The sequence below is a fragment of the Tauraco erythrolophus genome, chromosome 6 (assembly GCF_009769465.1).
Source record: "Tauraco erythrolophus isolate bTauEry1 chromosome 6, bTauEry1.pri, whole genome shotgun sequence".
In the NCBI taxonomy this organism is placed as follows: Eukaryota; Metazoa; Chordata; class Aves; order Musophagiformes; family Musophagidae; genus Tauraco; species Tauraco erythrolophus.
In genome coordinates, this window is record NC_141470.1 from 12,324,817 (window position 1) to 12,350,019 (window position 25,203).

At 39.9% G+C, this 25,203-nt stretch overlaps 2 protein-coding genes across 9 annotated transcripts in view; one reads left to right on the forward strand and one right to left on the reverse strand.

Annotated features, from left to right (window-relative positions):
* Positions 1–2,622, forward strand: part of SERGEF (secretion regulating guanine nucleotide exchange factor) — a 160,965-nt gene extending 158,343 nt beyond the window's left edge. For all 3 annotated transcript variants that reach the window (XM_086613154.1, XM_086613156.1, XM_086613155.1), the window contains one exon: positions 528–2,622. In XM_086613154.1, the coding sequence (XP_086469280.1) occupies positions 528–694 (167 nt within the window). In that variant the 3' untranslated portion in view covers positions 695–2,622. The remainder of the gene's footprint in view (positions 1–527) is intronic.
* KCNC1 (potassium voltage-gated channel subfamily C member 1) overlaps positions 1–25,203 on the reverse strand; it is a 128,797-nt gene that overhangs the window by 6,774 nt on the left and 96,820 nt on the right. Inside the window, exons 3-4 of one of the 6 annotated variants that reach the window (XM_009986764.2) lie at positions 14,051–14,239; positions 11,159–11,223 (exon numbers count right to left, since the gene is read on the reverse strand). In XM_009986764.2, the coding sequence (XP_009985066.2) occupies positions 11,159–11,223; positions 14,051–14,239 (254 nt within the window). Of the gene's footprint in view, positions 1–11,158; positions 11,224–11,910; positions 12,048–14,050; positions 14,240–25,203 lie in introns of those variants that run through there. The other 5 variants (XM_086613153.1, XM_086613149.1, XM_086613150.1 and 2 more) reach the window with 5 other exon arrangements.

Consider the following 25,203-nt stretch of genomic DNA (forward strand, 5'->3'; position numbering starts at 1 on the left):
CTGCACACTGGCAAAATGTGGGAAGCTGAAAAGTCCTTGAGGTCTCAGTGCCAACTATAAACATCAGTGCACTGTCAGCATTCTTCTCATAGTAAATCCCAGACTAAAACCAAAACAGAGAGATCTTCTAGCTGCTAAAAAGAAAAACTATCCCTGTCCCAGTCAAAACCAGGGCAATGGGAAACATGAAAGACAGGGATTTCACATCTTTTCAGGGAAGGTCCTTAAAATGCGGAGAGATTTCTGAGAGCTCTGTATAAAAACTGAAACATGTATTTACTTACTAAGAGATTTTTCGAATGTCTTTGTTATTTTAATCTTTTTTATGTTGTTAATGATATGGAACAGGATAGAGAATAATTAATTCTGATTTACTTAGATTTTCAAGAGAACCAGAACATTTTTCCCCACTTTAGCAGTATTTCTTAGAACCTAATTAGATGACTTGTCAAATCTGCTCCCTCAAAATAACCAAAGCTACTGTGTTTCTGTGGTCTTTATTCTATTTTTCGTACCCTTTCTTTTAGGTGACCGATGCTTCTCTTGGGGATGGAACGAACATGGGATGTGTGGTGATGGCACAGAAGCAAATGTTCATGTCCCGAAGCCAGTCAAAGCTCTTGGTGATGCAAAACATATCTTAATTGGATGTGGGGCAGGACACTCCATGGCTCTTTGTCAAACTCCATGTTAGACTCAGCATACCTGAAATCATAGCATCATGGACGTGATGGACATCTTTGGATTGTGTAGCTTACAAGTGCTACAAGAGAGTTGCCCATGATTAACTCAGTACTTGGAAAGTGCAGAAGAAATTTTTTCGAAGACTACAAAGAATGAGTGTGCATAGTAATATTTTAAAAATTATTTCATGAGTCTTTTTTACAGGAATCGACTTTCTTACCCACAGATAGAATGAAAAACATTTTGCCTTGATGCAATACATTGAAGAAAGAATGACTATTTCTTGTTCTTCTGAGCAGTCTGAGGAAGAAACTGGCTGCTTAATCACTTACCATTACTGTATAAATTCAGTGTAAGAAAATATTCTGAGAAGGTGGAGACATAGGGCCCTTTCTGGTCTTTTATTATTGTGTCTTTACGTCATGATGAGCATGTGTTGCGCCTGCCAACTTCTCCTGGAGTTGTGAGCTCCCAGCATCTCAGAAAATCCAGTTTGTGTCACAGGGAAATGCCAGTAGATGAATACACACATTTTAAACAGAAGATGAGGATTTTTTTAAGAAAAGGAGATATAATTATTAAGATAGACAGACAACAGGGGACAATGAGGCCCTTCTGAACTAGCTATATCTTGATTAAACTGTGAAAGTAGCAATATTTCTGAGGAATTCTCTTCTGTGCCAGACAATGTATTATAGATTTACAGGGATGCAGATCCACATGAATTGTCATTAACTTGTAAACCAAACCTGAAGTTTCTGAAGCTACTGCTTAGGGAAGAAAAACTTCTAAGGACTCTCAAAGGGCGTAAGTCAGTTGTAGCTGTTGAGGGGAGTTTGATCCGACATAGCTCCTGTGTTTCCAGCTGCCTTTGAGTAGGAAGCCCTCAAAATCTAAACAGAAAGTTTTTTACAAGTTCTCCAGCCCAAAAGGCAGACGAGAACGCTCAGGTTAGTTCTCACATCTGTTTCACAGCCCGGCTGAGTTACTGTTCAGAGCATACCCACAGTACTTGTTCCAGGCGAGTGCTTGGCAGAGAACGTAGGCCAAACACTTGTTTTGGTAGGAGAAATGAAAAAGTGTAAGTTATCTTCAGATATTATTAGCTGCCTATGTTGAGCAGAATTTCGGAAGCTATTTGTAAAACTGTTTTTCACACAAATACAGTGGATGCCATTAAACTGGATGTTTACCTCCCACAATAGTTACATTTACTGTGGTATTTGATGTATTTCAAGATCTAAATACAGAGAACCTTTTAATGAGACCTACTGTTTCTGAAAAGTGATTTAATTTTTAAAGCAGGCTTGCCAGGGAAGAAGCCTTGCAGAATTACAAAATACTCAGAGAAGGACTCTTAGGAAATAGAACAGGAAGACTTTCTAATGATATATCAGCTTACACGTGAAGGGTAAGGAGTTAAGGTGGTAATAAGGGCTGTGAGGGTTTTTTCCCTGTTGGTTTTACAGCAGTTGCAGTTCATGGCCTAATTTTCAAAGGTGTTTTCTTTTTCTATTCAGTGGATGAGAAACTTGATCTGACTATGAAACTGATTATAACAACTATATTACAGGTATGGAAAGAATCTGTAAAAATAATCAATTGGGTCCTCTGCAAAAACTACAGAATTGAGACTTCTACTGTAAAGTGGGGTTTTTTTTAATCCATGTGTTGGTTGTGGTTCTTCATGTCAATACGCTGTCCCAGGCTGTGACCTCTTGCACTTTTTATTTATCTGAGTTGCTATCTATTGACTCTCCTCAATGCCATTTTCTAGATACCGCAGCCTCTCTATTATATGCACTGAACAGTTTCTCATGCTTTTTTTGCCAGTTCCGAGGTTTCTGCCTTTGTTTTCCTCCAAAATCTGTGAACCGAATAAACATGTGATCTTGTTTCAGTAATCATACCCTCTAAATAATTCTGTTCCTTGATTAATCACAGCTAGTATGTGTGCCCTGTAACGCAGGGGTTACTGTACTGAGCATATTTTGACTGTGTGTGCTGTTGCTGCAGCTCATTTCAGAGGAATCCAGCATATTATGTAACAAATAAATGCGACTTGGTTATTTGAAATGTTGTTCACTTTTTCAAGTCTGTATCATGAACACACTTTTGGAAACAAAGAATGATTTGAGGTCACAAGGAGGAAAGAAAGGAGTACTTTGTTTCATTGCTGGTCCTGATCTTGTGTTTCATATCTGCATCTGATCTTCATCTTTGAAAGGGGGAGAACTGCATTTTTTCTCCTTTGTCTTTGCTATATAGATTGAAAACTTTGGGAAGTAATGACTTCTCTTGAGAGCTTGATGTACTAAATGCTTTGTCGTTGGTCAGGACTTCTAGATGCTGCTGTAGTATGAAGAGTGAATAATAATTCATTGTAGATGGTGTATAGTTGAATGTCAAAAATAAGTTGTTGCTCATTCATTCAGAAATGAATGCCTTATTTTGTATGTGAGTATGCTTTGTTTGCAGAATAAAACATTGTACAAAATCAGCTAGGGCTTTCTACAGTAAGGCAGGGAGCACACAGCTCCTAATCAAGTGAAGAAAGCTCCTTCCTTGCTGGTGTCCAGAGCTTAGTGACTGTTGCCTGTGCATGTCCTGATGGAGGTCAGCCTCTGCAAGGCAAAATGCAGAGCCAGCGTGCTATGCCAATGCTTCTGCAGTGCATGCAAAGACAGACTTCTCTGTGCAGGTCTTCAGTGCTGAACAAAGAAAGCCTTTTACGTAAGCATTCTGAGTTCACATTCAGATGTAAATAAACTCAGAGTTTGTTTTATATATATATATATGTATATATATATATATAAAAAAACACTGGAACAAGGTAAGCGAGTATCTGTGCAGCTGCTCTCCCCTCCCGTTTACTGAAAATAAGCAATCTTGCCAATGAACTTGTTCTTCTGCAAAGCTGTAATATTAAGTTGTGGGCTGTTGACCTTCAGTCCAGAGAGCTTTCAGGCTCTTGGGTGGAGGGGGAGAAGGAAGTCGCTGTGTGTACTTCTGTTGTTTCAAGTCTTAGGAGATCTGCATTTGCTACTCATGCAACCTCCATGTGCACCTATGCAAGATGCTCCTGTTCCATATTAAAGAATGGTGGTAGGAGGATGTGTGTGTTGTCAGATGTTTCTGTCTCTTGGAGGATTTGTTTAGGCTGCTTGGCAGTCACTGATGTTGTTTGACTTTTTGTAGCGCTCTTGAGTGACTTGATGCTTTTCTGCTTAGAATGCTGGACCCTGTATTTGAAGTGTATTCATTTGAAAGAAAAATTCAGTCCTGTCTTTCTTCCTGTTTGCCCAGTCACCACTTCTTACATGACACTGGCTTCCCTCCCTTATCTCCATGTTGTCAGTCCTGTTGGTGACTAACTGGTTCTTGCCATCTGCAACTGCCATGAAGGTCACTTCTGTCTGAGTGACAGCAGGTTTTGCTTGGCTACATGGCTGAGCACAGGGAAATTGAGGGGGAGAGGAAGAATGTGATTTGATTTTGCTTTATATGACATTTTTTGAGTTATAAGACTTAAAGATGAGGATGGAAAACAGACGGAAGAGATCAGTTTGAATGTACGAGAGAAAGGTGGCCATAGAAAAGCATTTACATGAATGGCAGTAGAGAGCCTGACATTATCAGCTAAAACATTGGGGAAAAGGAGGGCAGAGGGGGAAGACAGACTCAAGATACTGATCTTGAAGACTGAGTAGTCACGCAGTGATAGCAGCATTCCAGCCTGCCAGTATGGTGGGAGTGAGAGGAGGGACAAGCCAGTTTATTTCTTGGATGTTATTTCCCCCCCCCCGCCACTGTTTATTACTAATAATATGAATTATTGACTTGCAATGGGTTTTCTTTCTCATTTATAGCACATCTTGAAATTTCCAGTTCTCTTCAGTTGGAACAGCAACATCTGTCCTCACCTTCCAGTCTCAGAAATGTTTAGATCAGGCCTCTGACCTAATCCAGCACTTAATCAAATACCTACTATTTTTTCTGTTGAATTCCATGAACCCTGGATGTGATTTAAACAAGACTTGAGTAATTTGGGGACTTCTACTTCCTTTTCCCCTGTATTAGAAATCAAGATGATAATAGATCTTTGTCACTGAAATTGCGGTGTTATGTTTTCACCAAAAAATCCCCTGTGTTCTCTTAGCAATTTTTTCTATTTTTATCACACATGGCAAGTCTTGTGCTTTTTCTTTTAGCTAGGTGTTTTCTTCAAAAAGGCTCCAGAATTTTGCATTGTTATTTGAGTTGTGCTTGTGGTATGTACTACCAGCTTATAGTTCAAAGCAGCTGAAAATTTTGAAAAGGGAAGAAGAATACTGAAGAGGAAAACGTAAGTCTTGTTTCGCAAAGACTAGGAATGGATGCAGTCTGTGGTAGAGAATCACCTTGTGTGGTTTTGATTGCACTTAAAAATGTGCACAAGAAGAAAAGTGGAGCTTACACTGAATTTGCTGAAAACTCTAGCTGACACAAAAATAATTGGACATTTGAACTTTTGACATATCAATATCTTGATTTATGAGCAAAAAAAGAGGTAGTATATGCTTTATTCTTTTCTTTTAGCTTCCGTGCAATTCTTAATTCCTCATAAATCCTGGTCTTAGATGTTTTGCTCCATGTTAGAAAGAATGATTTAATAGCCTTGAATTAAAATATTTTGGTTAATGGCCTTTAGTTTGATAAATGTCCCAAAAAATAACTGTAAAGGGAGGTGTTTACCGTATGTGCCTTTGAAGTGAATTTGGAGAAACTGCATGTGTAAAGCCATTGTTATTTTGTTACCCATTTAGGGGTTGAAGGGCCTGAAGTAAGGCACATTCTCTGGTTCTGTGCATTCAGGTTCATCTGTCAGTTGTCTCTGCATTCACCTGTTTTTAATGCATAGGCATTTTTTATTCATTAATGCCTCTGTAAAACATGGAAGAGAGTACGTGGCTGAAAATGCCTAGCAATGAAAACAGTCTCCGTATTTGACTCCTGACCTGGGTGAACCACGTGTTACCTTGTGAGAGAGTGAGGAAGCATAAATTTAGAGTACTGGGAGAAAACATTTTTCAACTTGAGTAGAAACAAGAGCAGCAAATTAATTATTCCTGAATAAAAGCCGACTGTGGGGAGGAGAAAATTCAGAGGTGATGTTTATTTTGCAAAACTTCCTCTGGCATTTTTGTTTTATGACATGTTGGACTTCAAGTTATTTTCAGACAAGCCTTTGCAGATTGGAAGGGTGTCGAGTTTAAGTTCAGCTCCTCTGATGACTAGCCTCTTGATTCATTTTCATCTTTCTCATCTATTTCCAGGTTGCTTTGACTGGGGACCACCTTGTTACTCAGATACAATGCAGTCTTGGAGGGAGTTCTGTCTGCAGGGTTTGAGATCAAGACTTTTTTTATAAGTGGAAATTGCAGAATTTCAATTCAATATGATTCCAGTACTCCCACATCATCATAATCTTTTAAGTGTATGTGAACACTTTGCTATAAGACTCTGCATTTTTACTTTTTTTTTTTTAATATTTAGAAGTAGGGCCAAGAATTGGAAGATTTTTAATGTTCTGACGTGATTCTAGTTTTTTGCAGCAAATGTCAAACAAGTTTAGCTTTTTGTTTTGTTTTCACTGTTTTGAATGTTTGAAGACATGTAGTACCTAAATTAGGGTAGCAGAGGAGTTGCCAATCAGTAATGAAGATGCTCTGTCATTTTAACTGTGTGGGTGCTTAATCATTTTCCATAATAATCCTGTGCTTTAAAGTACAAAAGAAAAGGGATTCCTATAGGGACATTGTGCTCTTCTGCAGACAAGGAAACATGGCATCTTTTAAATAATGGAGAGATGCTTCTTTCCTCTGGTTCCTTATTTCTAAGTAGGTAGATTATAATAACTATTCCTACTTAAATACTGCTTTTAGAACACTTTAAAAAGGGAAAATGTCACAGAAACAGAATCTGAGGTACAAAAATTTGACATGCCTCGACAAAGATAACCCAGCATGTCCACAGCGGAGCCAAGAATAAAATTTCCATCTCCTGAGTCCCAAGGCTAAGGCTCTGCCTTCTAGACTAGTGGTCCTTGCTTTTTTTTTATGTAAGCCTCATTGCTACTACTTCCCTCTCTCCTTGCTCTTCTGCTCCTCATCCTGATTGTTGTTTCCTCATATGCTCCTCTCCCTCCTACTTGCCAGGAAAATGCCACCCATTTTCCAGACCCACCTTGTGTCCTTCTCATTTCCCACCTCTTCTGCCACTGCTGTCTCTTCTCCGGTCACCCACTTGTACTGACACCACCACCGCAAAGCATGGCTCCTACTGAGCTTATTTCTTGGGCTCAAGCCATGTGTCTCCTGTTCGTGCTAGTATGACTCACTGTCAGCAGCCACTACATAGGCTGTATTGTCCCTGGTAAGCCCTTTGAGTCCAGAAGCTGTGCAGATACCTTTAAGGGTGATATCTGAGCTAGTACAACTGCAATACTTGGCCTTTTGCTGGCTAAGGAATCTCTAACCTGTGCTCCATGGGCAGTAGAGAAACCAGTGGAAGCCTTAGACCACGTGCTCTTAATGTTTGGTAGCTGGAGGTGTTTGGATCTTTGTGCTTGCATAAAGTTTTTTGAATGCTCAAGTGAATGCTGAGGGTTGAAAACCTGGCTTTGTCAGCCTGGACCAGAGAATATGGCTTTCCATGGAGGCAGATGAATGTGTTTAGTTTTAAAGCATTTGCTTTGTCAGATAAGGAAAGAAAGTCAAGAGATGCAGTTCTTGCATGCGTTTTCTAACTCGAAGTTCACTTTGAATTCAAATATTGTTCTTGACTGCAAATAAGCATTTGTATTCCCCTAAGAGAGAAATGTTGCACCTACAGTCGTAGACGAATGCAGAGGCTTTGGGACTTCTGAACAGGCAGGTATTTTACGCCCAAACTCAAACAAGTGAGTGACTTAAAAATAACCTGCATAATTTAAGCACGTCTTCATGAAGTGAAGTTAGTTTGTGTGTGAGCTCAGAGACAAAGTTGCTTCCAGGGTATAGATAGAAAGCAGAGAGGTAGGCTGGCTTGTTTTGAAACCACAAAAAGGATATGCAAAGTGGCAGGGTAGTAACTGCACTTGTTTTTTCTTCAGGATATCATTTTCGTAAGCAGCCCTGTGCTCAATTCCTTTCTGAATGCCCTTGCCTTAGCCCTACTTGCTCTCTTCTGTGTTTCAGTCTGCTCATTTGTCCTAGCAGCCATTTATTTCAGTGATGTATTTTCTTTTTGGCCCTGAAACTTTAAGGAGAGAGAAGGCAATTTATGTGAAAAATCACTTTATCCAGATTAATGACTGCTGCGCTTGACTGTTATTACAGTGGTATTAGCTAGATTTTTTTGTTGGAGTGAGAGAACAGAAACCACTTCTCAGATCCTTGCTGTCTGAAATTGTGGTTGTGGAGACAGTTTCACACAACAAGTTGGTCCAGAAAAAACGGGTACCTTCATGCAGTCGGAGGAAAAGCTGTATGTGTAGAAGGTGTGGTTGAGGTGTGCTTTTAATGTTAGCAGGTAATAAACCACTAATTGCCAGATGAAGGACGAGCATCGAGTCCTGTATCCTTTGCCAAAAGCTGAGTTTGTACAGGAGGAAACCCAGACGTTCATTTCCAGCAGGAAATGGGCAGAGCGTAACTGAACTACAGAACGTGCTTCTGCTCTTACTTACGATGCTGCGAAGTCAGAAGAAGTCAGTGGCATTATTGCAAGCCTGAGGTCAGAATCTAGCCACGTATATAGTTCTAATGCTTTAATCAAGATATATACCTCCGGTGGTGGGAGTGGGCAGGCTTGAACGAATTAATGTTTTAATTGTAATACCCCAGCAAAAGCCCCTTAAATGTAAGACAACTGGGATGGTGTGGTGAATTTCTCCTAGGATTCAGCGTCAGGATTTGGTGCAACAGCTCCTTCTGAAATTTTCCAGTTGTCTCCCTCTTTCCCTGTGTTGTCAGAGCTGCCACTGTTGTGCAAGGGGAACTCTGGGGTCAGACTGACCTTAAGCTTTAGAGCATCTCCTGAAGGGCAGTGGATGGGAAGTGCTGTTCAGTTTCTGAAAGGTTTACAGAAGTCAACCAAAAGACACGGCTACCTCAAATCAGAATAAGCTGAGAGGAGTACCTAAATGAAAATGGGACTGGTAGATTGAAAAAGCAGCACAGAATGACAATTGCCTCAGGGCACGTGTACCCAACCTGTTAGCTAAGGCTCATATATATGCAGAGTGCAGTGGAAGGGGAATCCCACCTATGTGGGATTTACAGGGCTGAATTGTTAATATTCCTTATGGTAACAGTGAATTTGAGCAGCCTTCATGTTGGCCCTTTGAGTTAGTGTTAAATTAAAAAATGGGGCAGATAAATCTATTTCTGGATTCTTAATACATTATAAGAGGAAAAGTTGTTCATTGTGCAACTTTTGGATCCTGGATTAACCTGGATCTTACCTCTAGAGGTAAGAAATTGCCCGTTTATCAGCTGAGAATAACAGCATAGAAACCGTGGGAGAAAAAAATTGTTCTTGGGAGAAAAGATAGTCAACTGAAGTAGAAATCAAGTACATAATGCTACATCAAGGACTTCAAAGGAATTTTCTAATTACCTACAAATTCAGATTATCAGCCTTTCTTCTATTGCTAAAATACAGCTTGAAGTCTTCCTTGATTTTCTGTTTGGAGTAGAGTTTTGTGCAGCTGCAGTTGTGTTTTTGATTATAATTTAGCACTTACCAGAGCCATGAGTGTTTCTTCTTGGTTTTTGGGTTTAATCTCTACTTCCTCCAGTCCGTAGGGATACTATTCCTTTACATTTCCATTCTCATCAGCAGTCAACAGATGCTGTAGCTTGTCTAGAAGGTTGCCAGCTCTTTTGAAGTTCCTCACATGAGGATAAAGGTGTATCCTTCTTTACAGAAGTACTTGACCAAAACTGCTCAAGCAACTGGAGCAACTATGTTGACACATAGTCCATAGTCGTCATCTGTAGGATCTAAAATGCAATTTAATCCCATTGTGTTTCTTGGTTCTTACTGCAACATGGCATATAAAGTGCAACTTGGACACCTGGGTTTCTTTCAGAGTTTCGTATCAGGTGGACTGCTGTGGCTCAGTGAGGAACAAGTGGAGGACGGGGCCCAAAGAAGTAAGAAAAACTGAATTCATTTAATCAGCTAAAAAGACAAACTTTTATTATTGTTGAGGAGGGAAAAGGAAGATACCTAGGTAATTATAGGGTTTTTTAATCTTCCCTTTTAAAATTACTAATGGTGTGAATTCTTCAGACATCAGTTGTATCAAGTGTTTGCAGGCTTCATTTATTATCTACTAACCAAAATTAGCATTGTAGAACCAAAGCAATACCAAGCTTTTCTCCTACATTTCCGTTGAGAACACTGTATTTATTCAAGATTTTAGAAGCAAGTCTCTGGAAACCCCTGATCGCTTCAGAAAAGGATTCCCCTTTACACTATACAGCAGGCACTGAAACCATGATACAAAATTTATTTCATGCTAGAATTGTTTTGCATAACATTGTGCATGCAGTTTACTCAGTACTAAATTGCATACAATGCTGTTGTCTTGTTTCTTAAACTTTGAGACCATTTATACTTGAGTATTTTCCTGATTTTGTACTATAAGTCCCAGTTTTAAAATAACACCTCTTTTGTTTAAAATTCATACTGATTACTTAATATGAACAATTTATGAAGGGTCTTTACGTTGGAGCTATACATCAATAAAATACAACATAACCAGAGCTGGAAAATTAAATCTAGACCAGCTGTTACTGTCAGGTCCGAAGGAAGGTCCCATGTGTCACAAGCATGCCAACAAAAACAGACAGGAAAAAGTTTGTCTTATTTTTATACACTTCTAGTTGGATTAAAAGTTCTTGATTTCCATGTTGGTGTGATGAACTGTGAAGGCGTGGTCAATATGACCGATGACTGCCTGATTGCACTTTTTAAAACCATTACTCTGTATCTTGTATACAAAAAGAAGCGATCCATAGCAAAGAAATGTACAATTTTATCATGTTTTACATTTTGGCTACAATGATGTATGTAAAAGTAAAGAGCTTTGAAAGAAAATATATAACTTTGCTTTTTTTTCTCCTTAATCATACATTTGCAGTGTTTCTTGTTTTTTTGTTTGTTTCTTTTTTTTGTTGTTGTTTTTAATTTTTATCTTCATGCAATTCATGCTATGGAACAAAAAAATAGATTTAAAAAAAAAAAAAAAGGATCTTCTACAGTTTTGTTACATTTTGGCCGTAGAAAAAGCCTGCATCTCTAGTACAACTCCAAAACCGCGAAGAATCATCCATAAAACCTGCATGGAGCGAGTTAACTTTGTCCAAATGAGAAGGTCTTCTATGCCTGCACAGTTCCACACAGATGTTTATTAGCCATCAATGTTCATCTCCATCTTGCCTTGTCAGGTCACTCTGACTGCCTCTGTTGGCATATATTTAGCAATGACTGGACTTTCTTTGCAAAGATCTGCATGTAAAGAATACAATCAGTACTTGAGCTTCTTCCCTGTGCTTTTCACATCAAGCTCGGCATCTTAGTTTTAAAGGAAGGAGGAAAAGGTGAAATAGCTACATGCAGAGGCAGCCATATTCTTCTTCAACAGGATTTTTTTTTTCCCATGCAGTCAGCCAGACTGAGACCTCTCTACAGTGTGTCTGAGTATTGCTTTCAGCTTAAAATAGGCGCCCATGCAAAGTTTCATCCTACTGTGCTTGTTTGCTCAAACTCCTGCAGGGTTCCTATGGCTCAAAAATATCCTGAGAATAGCAAAATCTTCCATCGTTGGCATGTTTCAGCATCGACTAAATGCCTAACCCATTCCATACAGAGCCAGTAGATCCACCATTAGCCAAAATAAGCATATACTAGCAGGGTGCACCAGGAAGGAATGGTGCATCTGGTGCATCTACCCTTCATCCTATGTACTGATACTATGCAGCACGTATGGCCCACCAGTACTACGTAAATGCCTGCCTATTGTCATCTGAGTGCTATTTAGGAGTGTTGTCACCTAGCATCAGTAGTGACACCATTCTCAGCAGGTGCTACTGTGAGACATTGCATCTTCAGACTTAGTCACCTGGATTATATGCAACATAGCATAGGCTAATTGAAAATAAAGCTTTTTAGACCATTCTCTGCTACTGATCCATGCTACAAAATAGATGGGATGGGAGACCAAGAACGTCTCACTGGACTAGGAGAGCTGTAGGGCGCAGACACTGAGGATAATCCTATCGCTTTTCCACTTATGCCAGCTATGCTGTTAAGGCTCCGTGACATTTCGTAACCTTCATTTAAAAGAAAAATGCAAAGTACAGCATTGGATCAATGACAGAATGGACTAAGAATGAGGTCAACATTGTAGCTGGTTCAATAGCATCTGCATGCACAGACATGCCGAGAGTAGTATCGCTTGCAACATGACTCAGAAGGCCATTGAAGTACAGAACAAGTTCAAAAAATATATATATATTTTTTTAAAAATTGTAATTTCTCAAGGATGGTCAGGCTATGTAATTGATCCTACAGGCAGCAACATGGTTGTACCCTAAAAAAAAAAAAAGAGTAAGTGGGAGGATTTTCTATGTCTGACATACGCTCACACATACCTCTCCCTTCCACTTCATGCATTTTGACCTCAGGCAAAATTAAGGTTTCCGGTATCTTTGGAGGTGGGAGGGAGGAAATGCAGCAAAATCCATAGAATTTATTGTGTTGCTATAGAGATACTACTCCTTTGTTCTCAGCATCAAAAAAAGAAAAAAAAAAAAGAAAAAAGAACCAAAATTGCATGCATTCGGTCTCCCTCCCTCTCTCCCTCCCTCCCTCCCTCCCCCACTTCTTTTTCAGACATGCACGTAAACAGCTCAGCAAGTGTACAGAGAGTTGCACAAACTATGGATGAAATTCTGTTGGAACAACAATTAAGATGCTCTCAACGTGTTTCAAACAGGCCAACAATATGCTGACGTATATTACTCTTTAGCCAACCAGCCTCTGTTTCATTCAGCAACTAGAGGCGGTTGCAGTGCATCGTGAAAACCATACATTCCTCATCCCAAAGGATGTGCCATTTGGAGTGTTCCCCTGATCCACTGGAACCACCCGAACTCGCCCAGACTGAATGAACGTGGCCAATGCTTATCCAATACAGAATCAAGTAAAACACTTTGCTACAAAGGTAAATTTTAGAGGATATACTTTCATATGAAAGTCTTGTGGTCCAACTATATCTTTGTTGATGATAGCTTTAAACTTATAAATACATACACTATCTATAACTGGCATTTACTATAGCTATTGCCCATCATACAATGGCACATGGGAATTCTATACTCCATACTCAGCGTATGGTTACATCATACAATCTTTGCAGTTTTAAAATATCGACTATATAATATACTATATACAGTACACCAGTGATAAACACTGATTTGAAGATAGAGATTTCTTTTCCAATTTTCCCATTCCTTCTCAACTTTTATGCATATTTATGTAACTCTAATTTTGGTTTGTATGGTTTCCTTATGTTAAATTATTTAAACAAAACAGCCTATTTTAAGAAGGGAAAGTTTTTTCATTTCATTTGACTTCTGTTGCTAAATAGATTATTCTGACCATTAGCAAACTAAAAGGCAGTTACTTCTGAGAGATCTGTAGCTGTCAGAAGTCTGAGAAACTAACTAGTAATGATTTATTTATGAAAGGAAAGTGATTTTAGATGGATCGTTTTCCAATTGTAAGACACCTGTGCTAACAGATGTTCTCATATGCTTCTCTTACTCTTGAACTAAACAGCTATGAATATCCAAATAATTTGTTTTAGTGCTCTGTTAAGGTAGCCAAATAATCATTTCGTATTTCTTGAAGATATTTTGCATTTGTGGTTTATCTTTTCTGTCTGCCACCTTCGTCTGTGCTCCTCAGAGTCTGGTAAGATCTATGAGCTTTCCAAGTGGCAAACCCTCACTGCTATGAAATCTTAATTGGCCGCTCCTTGGAGGATGGGCTAATTTAAGGACGTTGCAGAGCATCCTCCACTAAAGCTTACTGCACCAGCTGGGGTGGAAGACTCAACTGCCTAGCATAGCTGCATGGGGTAGTTACAGCTCCTCAGGCTTTTCTTTCTGAAAGAAATAGGTTAGAAACTCCAAATGCAGACATCAGGTGGTGGTTTCCAGCCCAAACGTGCATCTCTACAGCAAGCGCACTATTGCGTGCTACAGCTGACTTTCTCTTATTTATTTAAAACGGTTGCTAACTACATGGTGACAGGACCCCAGCTACATACCCTTTCTTATTCCTCCATCAGGCGGGCAGGGATATTCCCCGGTTGATAAGAGGAAGCAGGGTCCATATCTCTCCCGAGTGCCAGAGCGGGTAAAGGGCAGGCCCTCATCAGGCGTAATAGCCTGGTCTATGTGGGGACAGTCTTCGTTTGCCAGCGCCGCCTTGGCCACCTCACCATTCAGTTTCGAATCTTCAAACATATAAGCAGAAGGCTATTGAAACACTATGCACTGTTTATTAGAGTTCCAGCTGCAAATTAAGGGTTCACAGCTAAAGAGTTCTATAGCGAGACTATAAAAGGTAGCACATCTGTCCTAGACACTGCGTTCGTGTGCACTGCACCGAAATAAAATCAAGTCTGTTAAATGGGAGGAGAAACAAAACATGATCGCGTTAGGTGTAACGGCAGCCACCCATACTTCCACATAGAGGGGCAGTTTCAGAAACGGGCGTGCATTGGTTCCTAGTCCTGCGAGCAGAAGACCGCGGTTAGAAATCAGATTATGTTTTTGCATGACGTCGGATGGTGCATGAATGACCTGTTTGTCATGAAGCCTACTGTCGCTCAGAGCTTTGGAGAGGCAGTGGACTGTGAGTTGTGGTTTAGTATTTGAGTATATTCTGTTGGTGCTGATTTATCCCTGTATGCAATATTACTGAGGGGGAAATTCCTGCTCTTCCCCTCCCCAAAATTCACCCAGATTGTTTTATAGCATTTCCAGTATCAGTCGTGCAGAAGGGCAGTACACGGTTGAGACACACAGAGTACATTGCATATGGAAATATGACAGCAGAATGTGGATTTGAAAAAAAAAGCAATCCGTTTTCTGATGTTCTCCTCTGAAACACATACGGTATTTGCAATGCCAGCACAGGACACTACGTACAGAAAACACTACAGCAGGCCATGAATTTGGAAAATAGAGTAAAATTTACTCTTGTCTGTAAATAATGAAAATAGGTTGTCAGATATGCCCATTTTGCTCCACACATTCCCATGAGGATAGACTGAGAATAGTATGTTTTCTCTGTGTGACTTCTTTGACATTTATAAAACAACTTAAAGTGCTATTTAGTGTAGGATTTATTTTAGGGTTTTAAAGTGCAAATTAGAGTATTGAGAATATACTCGAAATATGGCACAGCTCGATATGAGTTTTTTGGTTGAAGGGAGGAAAAAACAGTCAAAATGTGCTTTCTGAAGTTTTACAAATGCTGAGATATGTTAACTGAGTGGTATTGGCAGCATCCTACACCTCGGTTGCACAATGCTTGTTACCTCGATACTATAAGGCAATGGGTGGTCCTGCAAGTCTTTAAGGAAAGATAATCTCAACGGACAGACATAATTTCAAGGCCTCTTCCAGATTCACGTACCAGTTTGTTTTGAACACTACATGATACTGTCATTTATTTTTCAATGGCTTTAAAGCCAAGTGATAAAACAAACCCAAAAGAAAAAATACATTAGGTAGGGTTTGGAGACATGATTCTGATCCTCTGGTTTCAGATGGACAACATAGATGAGCGGTAGGCAAAAGCCTTTTCAAGTTGTATTTGTTGCTTTGCACGCACACACACGCACACGCACGGATGTATATGACACACACTATGCATCTATCCATGCACCAGTAATTGCATTCGATGCCTTTACTTTTCTTTTATTTAGATGTCACTGGATTGTCACAACATAAACAGTCTTTTCTGCAGCTCTCACCTTTGCCTCCTTTCTTCTCCATGCAGAATTAGCCAATTATTTCCCCGAAGAGGGAGGTAGTGCTTTGTTTTGTAAGCAATGAAATAATTAAGTCTCCCAATACATTTAAAAATCTGGGAAAAGCTATAGGTGCATTTTAATATCTGTAGACACTAATTTCAATAGGATTCTAAAGTTCTAAGCCTGCACTGAGCTGCAATTTCTTTCTGTTGTAATACTCACTGCTATTTAATACCACTCTTTGCACAAAAACCTGACATGGCTGCCATAGTAACCATGATATTGCAGGTACTGAGCTGTTGATTTACAAATCACTTAACTGTGTTTGGGGAGAGCTGCTGTCCTCACGGGGATGAGCAAAGAACTGGGCTTCTTCATAAGCCTCTACTGATACAAGCTGATGGCTCTAATCCTGAAATGATGGAGGCAGCTGTGTCAGCAGAGCTCAGCATTGAAATCTCTGAGACTCCCGCTGCTACACCTGACCCTGGGTTTGCAAACTAAACTGTTTGTGATGGAGGGGACACTGGTCCATTTCTGGAGCTCAAAACACCTCTGAGCAGAGTGGTTGTGGGTCAGGCTGCTCACTAGTTACAGCCATTGATTCTTTTGGAAGCAGCTTGCAGGCTCTGTTGTGCTTGAATGACAAGAAAATTGACCTTGGAATTAATTTCTTAAATTTCATTATACATCCCTCGCAACTTCAGCTGGAACTTGCTCTCGCACCCTCCTCAGGGTACCTTAGCACTGATTAATTTTTCTCTAAACTTGTTCTTGAAAATCCATAACCTTGTTATTTTATTTCTGCTCAATAGGAAGAGAACAGAATAGCTGGAGGTGTGGACAAATCACTGAACTGTCCTGCTACTGTCCCTTGAATATTCTATGCATGGACCATGCCTTAGGGATCACGTTCTGGATAGCAATCCTAATCCACAATGACAATTTTGCTAAATATTTAGGAAGCAGAGAAATTACCAGCACGGAAGATTGCATCTATTGCTGGTGTGTACGCAAGTAAGTGTTCAGCAGAGTAGTTGTGTTCCAGACTACTACCTGCAGCACCAGATTATTTGAAGGTAGGACTTGGCAATCACATGATATTTAATATATGATTAGTCAGTTATGGAATGAAGAAAACATCACTGATGTCATCAGCCCACAGTTGGAAGTTCCCATTGTTTCCATGAGCAGATCTACATGCTGAATAATTTCAGGAATGAGGTCTAAAGATGGAATGAAATGATGTTATTTTAGGTTAATTTCTTAAGTTTCAATTTGCATGTTTGCTTTTTCCAAGATTGGCCTTGAGTCTGAGAGAACTCCGGATAAAGCAGAACTACTGAAACCATTACTGTCTGGTGACTACCAATCTAGTTATACCAGTAATGACTACTTCCAGGTGCTTAAAACTTCTAAGGCTTGTTTCTGGCCTACCAAATTCACACGAGACTGTCCATCCCTGCTAGTAGAATCTGAATTAGGCTTGTACAACATTTTTTGTTCTTTACATTGTGTTTTATGAAGGAAACTCAATGTTATCATCTCTGTTTTACAGATGGGTAAAACTACCATGCAGTGAAGTGACTTCCCCACTGCTATGTAAGAGGTTATTTACAACAAAATCTTCTGACTCTCAGCTTGGCATCTTATCTCCGTAATTGTCCTATCTGTGCATACCCAGTTAACTGCACCAACTTTAAACGTTTTCCTGCAGAGATTTGGCCAAGAGGTTAAAGAAAGTATTCAGCAGATCTCCCAGGTGAGTAGTTCGTTTCACAACTACCTTATTTGTGTGGTTTCCACTTTCTTTTTTTCCTGTCTCATCTATCTCCATTTGCAGAAAAGCACTATTAAAATACCTTGGGTGTTTCCAGGCAAACACTGAATTTCAAAATGGGGGAGAGGGATTCTGAAAAAAAAAAAACCATCTTAGGACAACTGCTGGATTTTGCATTAGTATACTCTGCTTATTGTGGAGAAGCACAGTAGAGATTGCCTGTGTACTTGCTGCATGGCTCGTCTCTTTTGTCATAGCAAATGGTTGCACACTGTCATAGTGACTTTACCAGTGCTGCTGGTTTTGATTATAAGCTAGAGTCTGGCACTGAACCTATTTGAACTGCATCTTACGTTCAGAGTGTCAGTGGCCATAATTGTATGATATATTTATGGACCTCAATCTATGCTTGTAAAGGTGATACTTGTACAGAAGTGGTTCCTACACTGGGAAAGTCAGCTCACTCCTCTTCCCTTAAGCAAACACTACCATTCTCCAACAGCTGCCAAGAAACAAGTTCCTAGAATACCCTTCTTATCTTAGATGTCTTCTGAAATTGTGTATGGGCCAGGGACGGTCCCAACTCACACTGCTTCCCCTTGGGGTTGTAGCTGCCCCTCTCCTTTGTCTCCCATGTGTCTACAGAGCTGTGAAGCGGTCACTTACCCCAAAGACTGGATGAGTTGAAAGGCACTCTCAGGATGGACCATTTTCAGTCCTTACAGGATTGGAAATCCAATGCCTTTTCCAGTCCTTACAGCGACTTCTGTAGGTCATAACCACTTTGACTGAAACAGGGCTGAGAGAAACTCCACAATTCATAGCATGAGATCCATGCGTATGTACCCATGAGTCAATATCTGGCTACATGAACCAAGCCACATTCTTTGATATTGTGCTAAAGAAGATGGGGTCTTCTCAGCCCTAGATCAGAAACACAGCAATTAAGAGGTATAGTGCTGTTTCCTTTGGTTGCATTAGGTCACTGGCAATCTATTCTAGAAGAACACAGACTGTCTTCCTGCCGGGTACCCTTGTTTAAGGATTAAAAGAGACAAGGACCCAACTTGAATACCTACAACTTCCCTGCATAGCCATTTGCCATTCCACAAACTCTGAGGGGAATTCACGGTTCTGAAGCCCTGTTACAAGGGAAGTGGTTGACAGGCAGGAAGGAGGTAGGAGCAGTTGAGTGCTAAACAGGGCCAGATTTGAGAAAGGAAGTTGCTTGAAAGATGAAGGTCTTTCTACTGGGAAAAACCTTATCTGACTAAGGTTACGTTCCACACCACCACTCCATGTACACCTCAAAATGAATCTATAGCTTGTCTAGATCTCAACTGTGCTTTTGTAGCCCTGATCCCAAACCTGGGAATGCCATTATTATGGTCTGCGGATAGTCCCACTGTTGACCAACTGAGAGTGTCCTTTGCTTCTTGTTCAGAGCTTGAGGGTCATTTTCGTTTGCTCATTCTAATCCCCTGTTGCTAACCCTAACATGCACAGTAGCTGCCTCAAGTCTCTTATGAGGAAGGATCTCCATGAGGACCTTTAATCCAACTGGATCCCTGAAGAAAGTAATAGTATGTTGTCCATTGAGTTAAGTACTCTTCTGTTTTTCAGTCCTCTCACACTTTTCTGGTGATATGAAAGAGCTGTTAATGTGGCAAACATTAGTTGTGTCATACTGTGCTGGCAATGGGAACTCTCTTGGTACGATGGTTTTCCCTGGCTCTTGGGCTGGTGACACGATGGTACAGGAAGAGAGCTGGCATGGCCAAGGTGAGGGTGGAGAACTGCTGTGCTCTAGCTCTTCTCAGCTACAAGCATATTAGATGGAAGTGGGAAGTGGAGCAGCTGTGAGGCTGCTGTTGTTGCTGGTGGAGGACAGAATTTCCCAGCTCTCTTTATTCCAGAGAAAATGCAAAGATTTTACATTCCTTTTTGCATCCTGTTTTTGCAGAATCACTTTTGCCTAATACTTCTTGTGCTAAGCAAATAATTGTGATGAAGTTAAGGGTATGAATCCAAGTATCCAAAGACATTTACTCTGATTCGTGGAGGGGTTAAGAGCTGCTCAGCATCTGAAAATACCCATTGATTTTATATCCCTAAATTTCTCTCTGAGATGTTGCATGGAAAGGAAATATTTACAGTTCAATTCCCTTCTATCTTGAGTCTCTTTAATTCAAATTTCACTCCCATTATCAACTTGTTTCAATTGCCTGGATAGTGTTTACTGCCCATTAATATTCACTGTCCACTCATAAATTGCATCCCTATAAATTCCTTCTTTTTTTTTTATACTAGACTCCATCTAAACTCTACTGTGCTTCTTCACTGATTAAGGGAGGGTCAGAGCATAATTGGGAAGTAAAGGAACTGCACACTGAGAAAAATATGCTTTTCTTGAGTTAATACATGGCTATAGTGATTTCTGAGTTAACACAGAATTTACTGACTATTAAGAATAAGATTAGTAGCAATAAACTTCATTATGTCTCTCTAGAAAATTATCAGAAATATCTATCAGCTATTTTTTATCATTCTTTCAAAGTAGTGTCTGGGGGTAATTGGGGGAGATTGTAAGAAAATACTTTGCTCAGGACCTGATTCAGCAAAATAACAATTACGCTTCTGTGCCAGACCATCTTCTGCTATAGAAATCAATTTTTATGGGCTTCAGAGCCTCGTGTAGGACTAAAAAATGTGGATCCCATGGGTAGGGTTTCATTTTTGTTGTTGTTAAATCAGGTCCTTAGGGTGAAAGGGATATAACTATATTTAATTAGAAAAAGAATTATGGAGAAGATATATTAAACCACAGACAAAGGATGATGAAATGATGAAATTACGGCTTGGAGAGCATGGAAGGAAGTATATAGCATAGAGAAGAATAGCATAGAAAATATGAGTTTAAACCTTTGAAAATGAATAATGATATGTCAGCACGGGCATCACTGGTTTTCAAAATGGCAGTGAAAAAAATCCTAAATTGGTAGGTTTGAGAATTTTTTTCTGCCGGAGAGTAATGAAAATTAATTTTCCAATGCAGACTATCTGAAAAAAAGAAGGTAATTTAACTAAGTAGTTCTATTGTCATACCAAGTACTTACTCTTTGCATTAATACCCCGCATCAGGTTTTGTGTCACAACCTCAGTGAAGTTACCTATAGTCTGTGACATTCCTTGTTCTTTTGCATAAAAGAACTGTATTGTAATCTCCTCGGCTGCCCAACATGGAGATCAGGTTGATGGGAATTGGAGAAAAACTTCACAGAATAAAATGTGACAGTCTGTAACATATACAAGTTGCAAGCAACGTACAATAATAACAAGTAAATGTTAACAAACAGAGCGAAAGAGAGAAAGAGAAAAAGAGAGAGAAAATGTGAAGAACATGTAAAAGAATAAGATTCCTATATAACAACTCAGTTTTAGTTACCCCAATATTCTAAGGCCATTAAATTAAAAATCTTTGTTAGTTCTAAGTATCTTTATTAAAGTTTCCTGATTTTTATATTACTGCATATTTTGAAAGTTGCTGTGAAGCTCTTCTGAGTAGATATCCCACTGATGGACTTTACACTGGGACGAGAGCAGAATTTTGTATGCTACATGAATACACAGAATCCTTCCGACCCAACCTACCTCTTCAACATTTACTCACCACCGTGTTGACCTGGGTCCCTCCAGGAAGCCGTGTCCCCCAGTAAAGGCACTCCAGTGACGGTGGTGACCGCCTCTGCCAGTACTAACTGGCCAACATAGTAACGTCACTCCCAGAGAATATCACCTTTGAGAGGTACTACTTCTTGAAGTGAGGTGACAGTATGTTGGCTGCCTACCTATTGGTACTGCTTGAGGAAATACAGGAGCTCTGGCTAAGTAGATCCAGTGCATCTTGCTATTACGGGTATTATTGGACATGTGCTTAATGCAGTGCTGAGAACTCTTGCTCCTGGAAGTGCTGCAGTGCAAAGAGCTCTGGAAGATCCTTCCCAGTTTTATCCTGACGCTTCTGGAGTTTCCCTTACACCCATCCTGGACTTCTGAGAGTCTCGCTAACACCATATTCTGTAGAGTGCAGTGGGACCTTGACAGGTTAGGTCAAGGTTGCAGGAAAATGCAGTTGGGTGAGTCATGTTACAATCTTATATTACCACTCTGACTGAGGAATACAGTATGATGATCTGTACAGTATGGAAGGTGTCTGAGACATGGAGCATGGATGAATACAAAGAACAATGACAGCAGGAATGGTAGATTGCTTGTTATTTCAGCTTTGTGCTTGTAAACAGACAAGCAAGAAGCCAAAAGTCTTGGAGAAAATTTCCAGCAAGTACTGAGTAAGAGGGATATAAGCAAGTGGACCGGGCACAGAACTGGGACCTCATACCCTAGACCCTTTTGTCCCTGGCCCTTTGCAATAATAAGTCATCCCATCTATCTAGTTCTACTGCAGCAGTACTGCCTGCACAGAGGTGCCTTTCATTGTATCTGTCCTGCAAGCACCAGTCATACTCAGTCCAGCAGAAAGGAGAGATGGCAAGAGTATCTCTTTCATATCCCAGGAATGTATGCTGCACTGGATGACATGGGAGCTGCAGTGGCAGGCACATGCTTGAGAAAGCACATTTACCATATTTACGTCTGCCTTGTGCTGGAGGATTTGCACAGGTTGGCCTTATTTGGCTGGAGTGCTTGTATCTGTGTTTTCCCATCACTAAAAGTGCCTTGTGCTCATTAAGTTATTAAGGCATGAAAAGTCCTAAGATTTCTTACTTAGTTCTGCGATGGTTTTTCAGCTTAGTGCAGTCCTACCCCTATATACACTCACCTCTCGCTGTGACCAGACCACAGGGGACTGTGGGGGGAGATTTTTTTTTAATTAAATGTCTCACATACTGTCAGAAAAGAGCCGGAAACCCCAAGCACTGTGCTTGAATTCATAGCTCCTCCTTTTTGTTTTCAAATGACTTCGTATAGAGGATGTTATTTTTCACTCAAATTCTAAAGTAAACAAGCACTGTAGTACAAGTGACACCCACCAATTTTATCTCTACAGGAAATGACAGATGAATAATTGAACAACAAAGATTTACATTATATTAGTTATAAATTCTGCTTTGCATGTGATCCACAGCTAGGAGATTACAGAAGTGCCACGTTGGGCAGGAGGCAAGGAATAGATCCAAATTGCTTCCACCTAACTGGAGGCACTTAACTGAGGATCTTAAGTTAGAGCTGCAGTCACCTGAGATCAGTTACGGAAGAAGCCACCTCCAAAGAGCAATTCAGATCATAAATGAGTGAATTACTCTCTGAGACTGCCTGACTCTTATTCCAGTATAAGGAGGACCTTACACAAATGCATCTTAAGTTAGATGAGAGGAACTGAGCGTTATTCCTCTTATTTTGAGCTGTTAAAATTTCTGCGTTAGATCCAGAGGACTCCATCTTTAGTGACATTAACATGCGATCGTTACCTCATTTGCTATTTTGGAGTGATGAATTTTGGATTTTTAAAGGCTAGGAAGGCTAAGTATAGGGAGCAAAAAAAAAACATCTCCCTTTTACCTTTTCCACTGCCTTTTTAGTATTTTTTAATGTCCAACACACTTAAATATCGAAGTCTTTTGAGCTGAAACAGACCTCAGCTCTTTGCAGTTACATTGCTGTCTACTATCCATCTTACAGAGAGGGTCAAAGGTTTTATGACACTAAAATTAGATGAGATTTTTTTTTCAAATGTTCAAAGGCATTTGATCAGAGAATTAACTTCCCTGTGGATTGAAGGACCACCACAGTGACTACATACCGATGGCTTTAACAATGCTTTGCTATCCATAAAAGCCGCTGAAGTTCACAAACTACAGCAAAATGTTAGGCAGCATAATGGGCCTGTGACAAGAACGGCCAAGAGTCCACAGCTCCCACTGAGCATTGGCACTGGAATTACAGTGCTCAGCACACTTCTGACATTAGAACCAGTGTGTTGCACAAGGTATACAGGTTAGTTAGGTTATGGTGGCAGAAGGGATGAAAAATGAAGCCCTGAGAAAAGAGCAGCTCCTTCAGAAAGCATGAGTGATAAGGCTGAAATGGGTACTTCCACATTATTCCTTTAAAAGGAGATCAGCTCTCTCTCAGGAAATTGCATTGAAATAATAGGTTCCTAATGTCACAGCTTGCTCCAGTTCATCTGACTGTGGAGTACCCTACAGTCACTATAACTATGTAGTTCCCATCTGTCAGTAACAGGCTTGTATTGCTTTGGCTATTCAGATATAGGGATAGTTGAGGAGTGTGTTATGGAAAACTGGGGTTTTTTGGCAGGTGAGTAAAACAACCACAGAAGTTTTTCTAAAGCTAAAGACTGTATTAGTAATGACAGACACCTTCCTCTCCTCTCAGGCACCTGAATTCTAATAATATTTCTTCCAAATTTTACAGCTATGCAATGAGCAGAGAATTTTGCCATCAGCACACTGTGAAAAAGGCTGCACAATACATTTGCATGAAGATATGATATTCTTGGAGTATAGCTTAAGTGAAGCTGCATGCAGAGGGGATCAAAGAGGTGAGAAATTCTTATTTTGGCCATATTAAAGTCAATATAAACACTGTGCTGGTGTTGTAAATATATATACGAAAACAATAAAAGGTTGGGGTAGATCTCTGAACAAAACCAAAATAACCCATCAGCTGTGCTTATGTATTATGGATACATTCTAAAGACCATTGCTCTGTGGCACCAGACAGTGCTGTAGGCGTCAAATGAAGTTATGAATTCCATTCTTATTCTAAATTTCTTTTACAGTGTTGGAAAAAGACATTCACCACTTCATCCTATGTCAACTTTAAGACATAACTGTGCAGTCAACCTATCCTTCAGGTAAGCACACAGCTCACAGAAGAGAGGGCCTGAAGAGCTGAGTAACACTTTCAAAACAAAATTGAGAGCTTTCAAGATTTGTTTTGCATACTTTGAGATTTTCTTACAAACTTGTACCTTAAAGGATTTCACTATGTGTAATGAGACAAATTACTTATACCTGTAGGACCATGTGTCATTTGGGACAGAAATCAGCTAAGTTTAAGTGGTTGAAACTGGCTTTTTCTGTTTTGCTTCTGTTTGAAGCAAATTATGCTTTGCTTTTTTTCGATTTCACTTCTGTTATGATACTGAATGTTTGGAATACTCAGAAGTCTTTAGATAAAAGATACTGCAGCAGAGCAGACTATGGTTATAACTGATGCTTATTTAGTTATGTTCAACTAATGGCTTTGCCACAGACCTTTCAAGTGATCTTGTTCAATTAAATTAAGTTCTGTGTCAAATGGAGATACTGGAGATCACTTCCATTTTCTGTTTGCTGTTTATTTAGCCTGTTGGGTATTTAATTGTAATATTGTGGTTGTCACATATACGACAATGGCAAAGTGAAGCCATTGATCTTGAATTGGGCTTGAAAACAACACTGCAACATAACAAAGTTAATAGTTTGACATGGTGATGCTAGAACTTGGTGCGTATGTTTTAAGTGAGGGGACACCTGGTCCTCCATAATCTGAGATATCCTCTGGTCAAGGAGTTTTAGTTAAATTGGTCAGGTGAGATCTTCTCCTTTGTATCAGGCCCTGTTCCACCAGG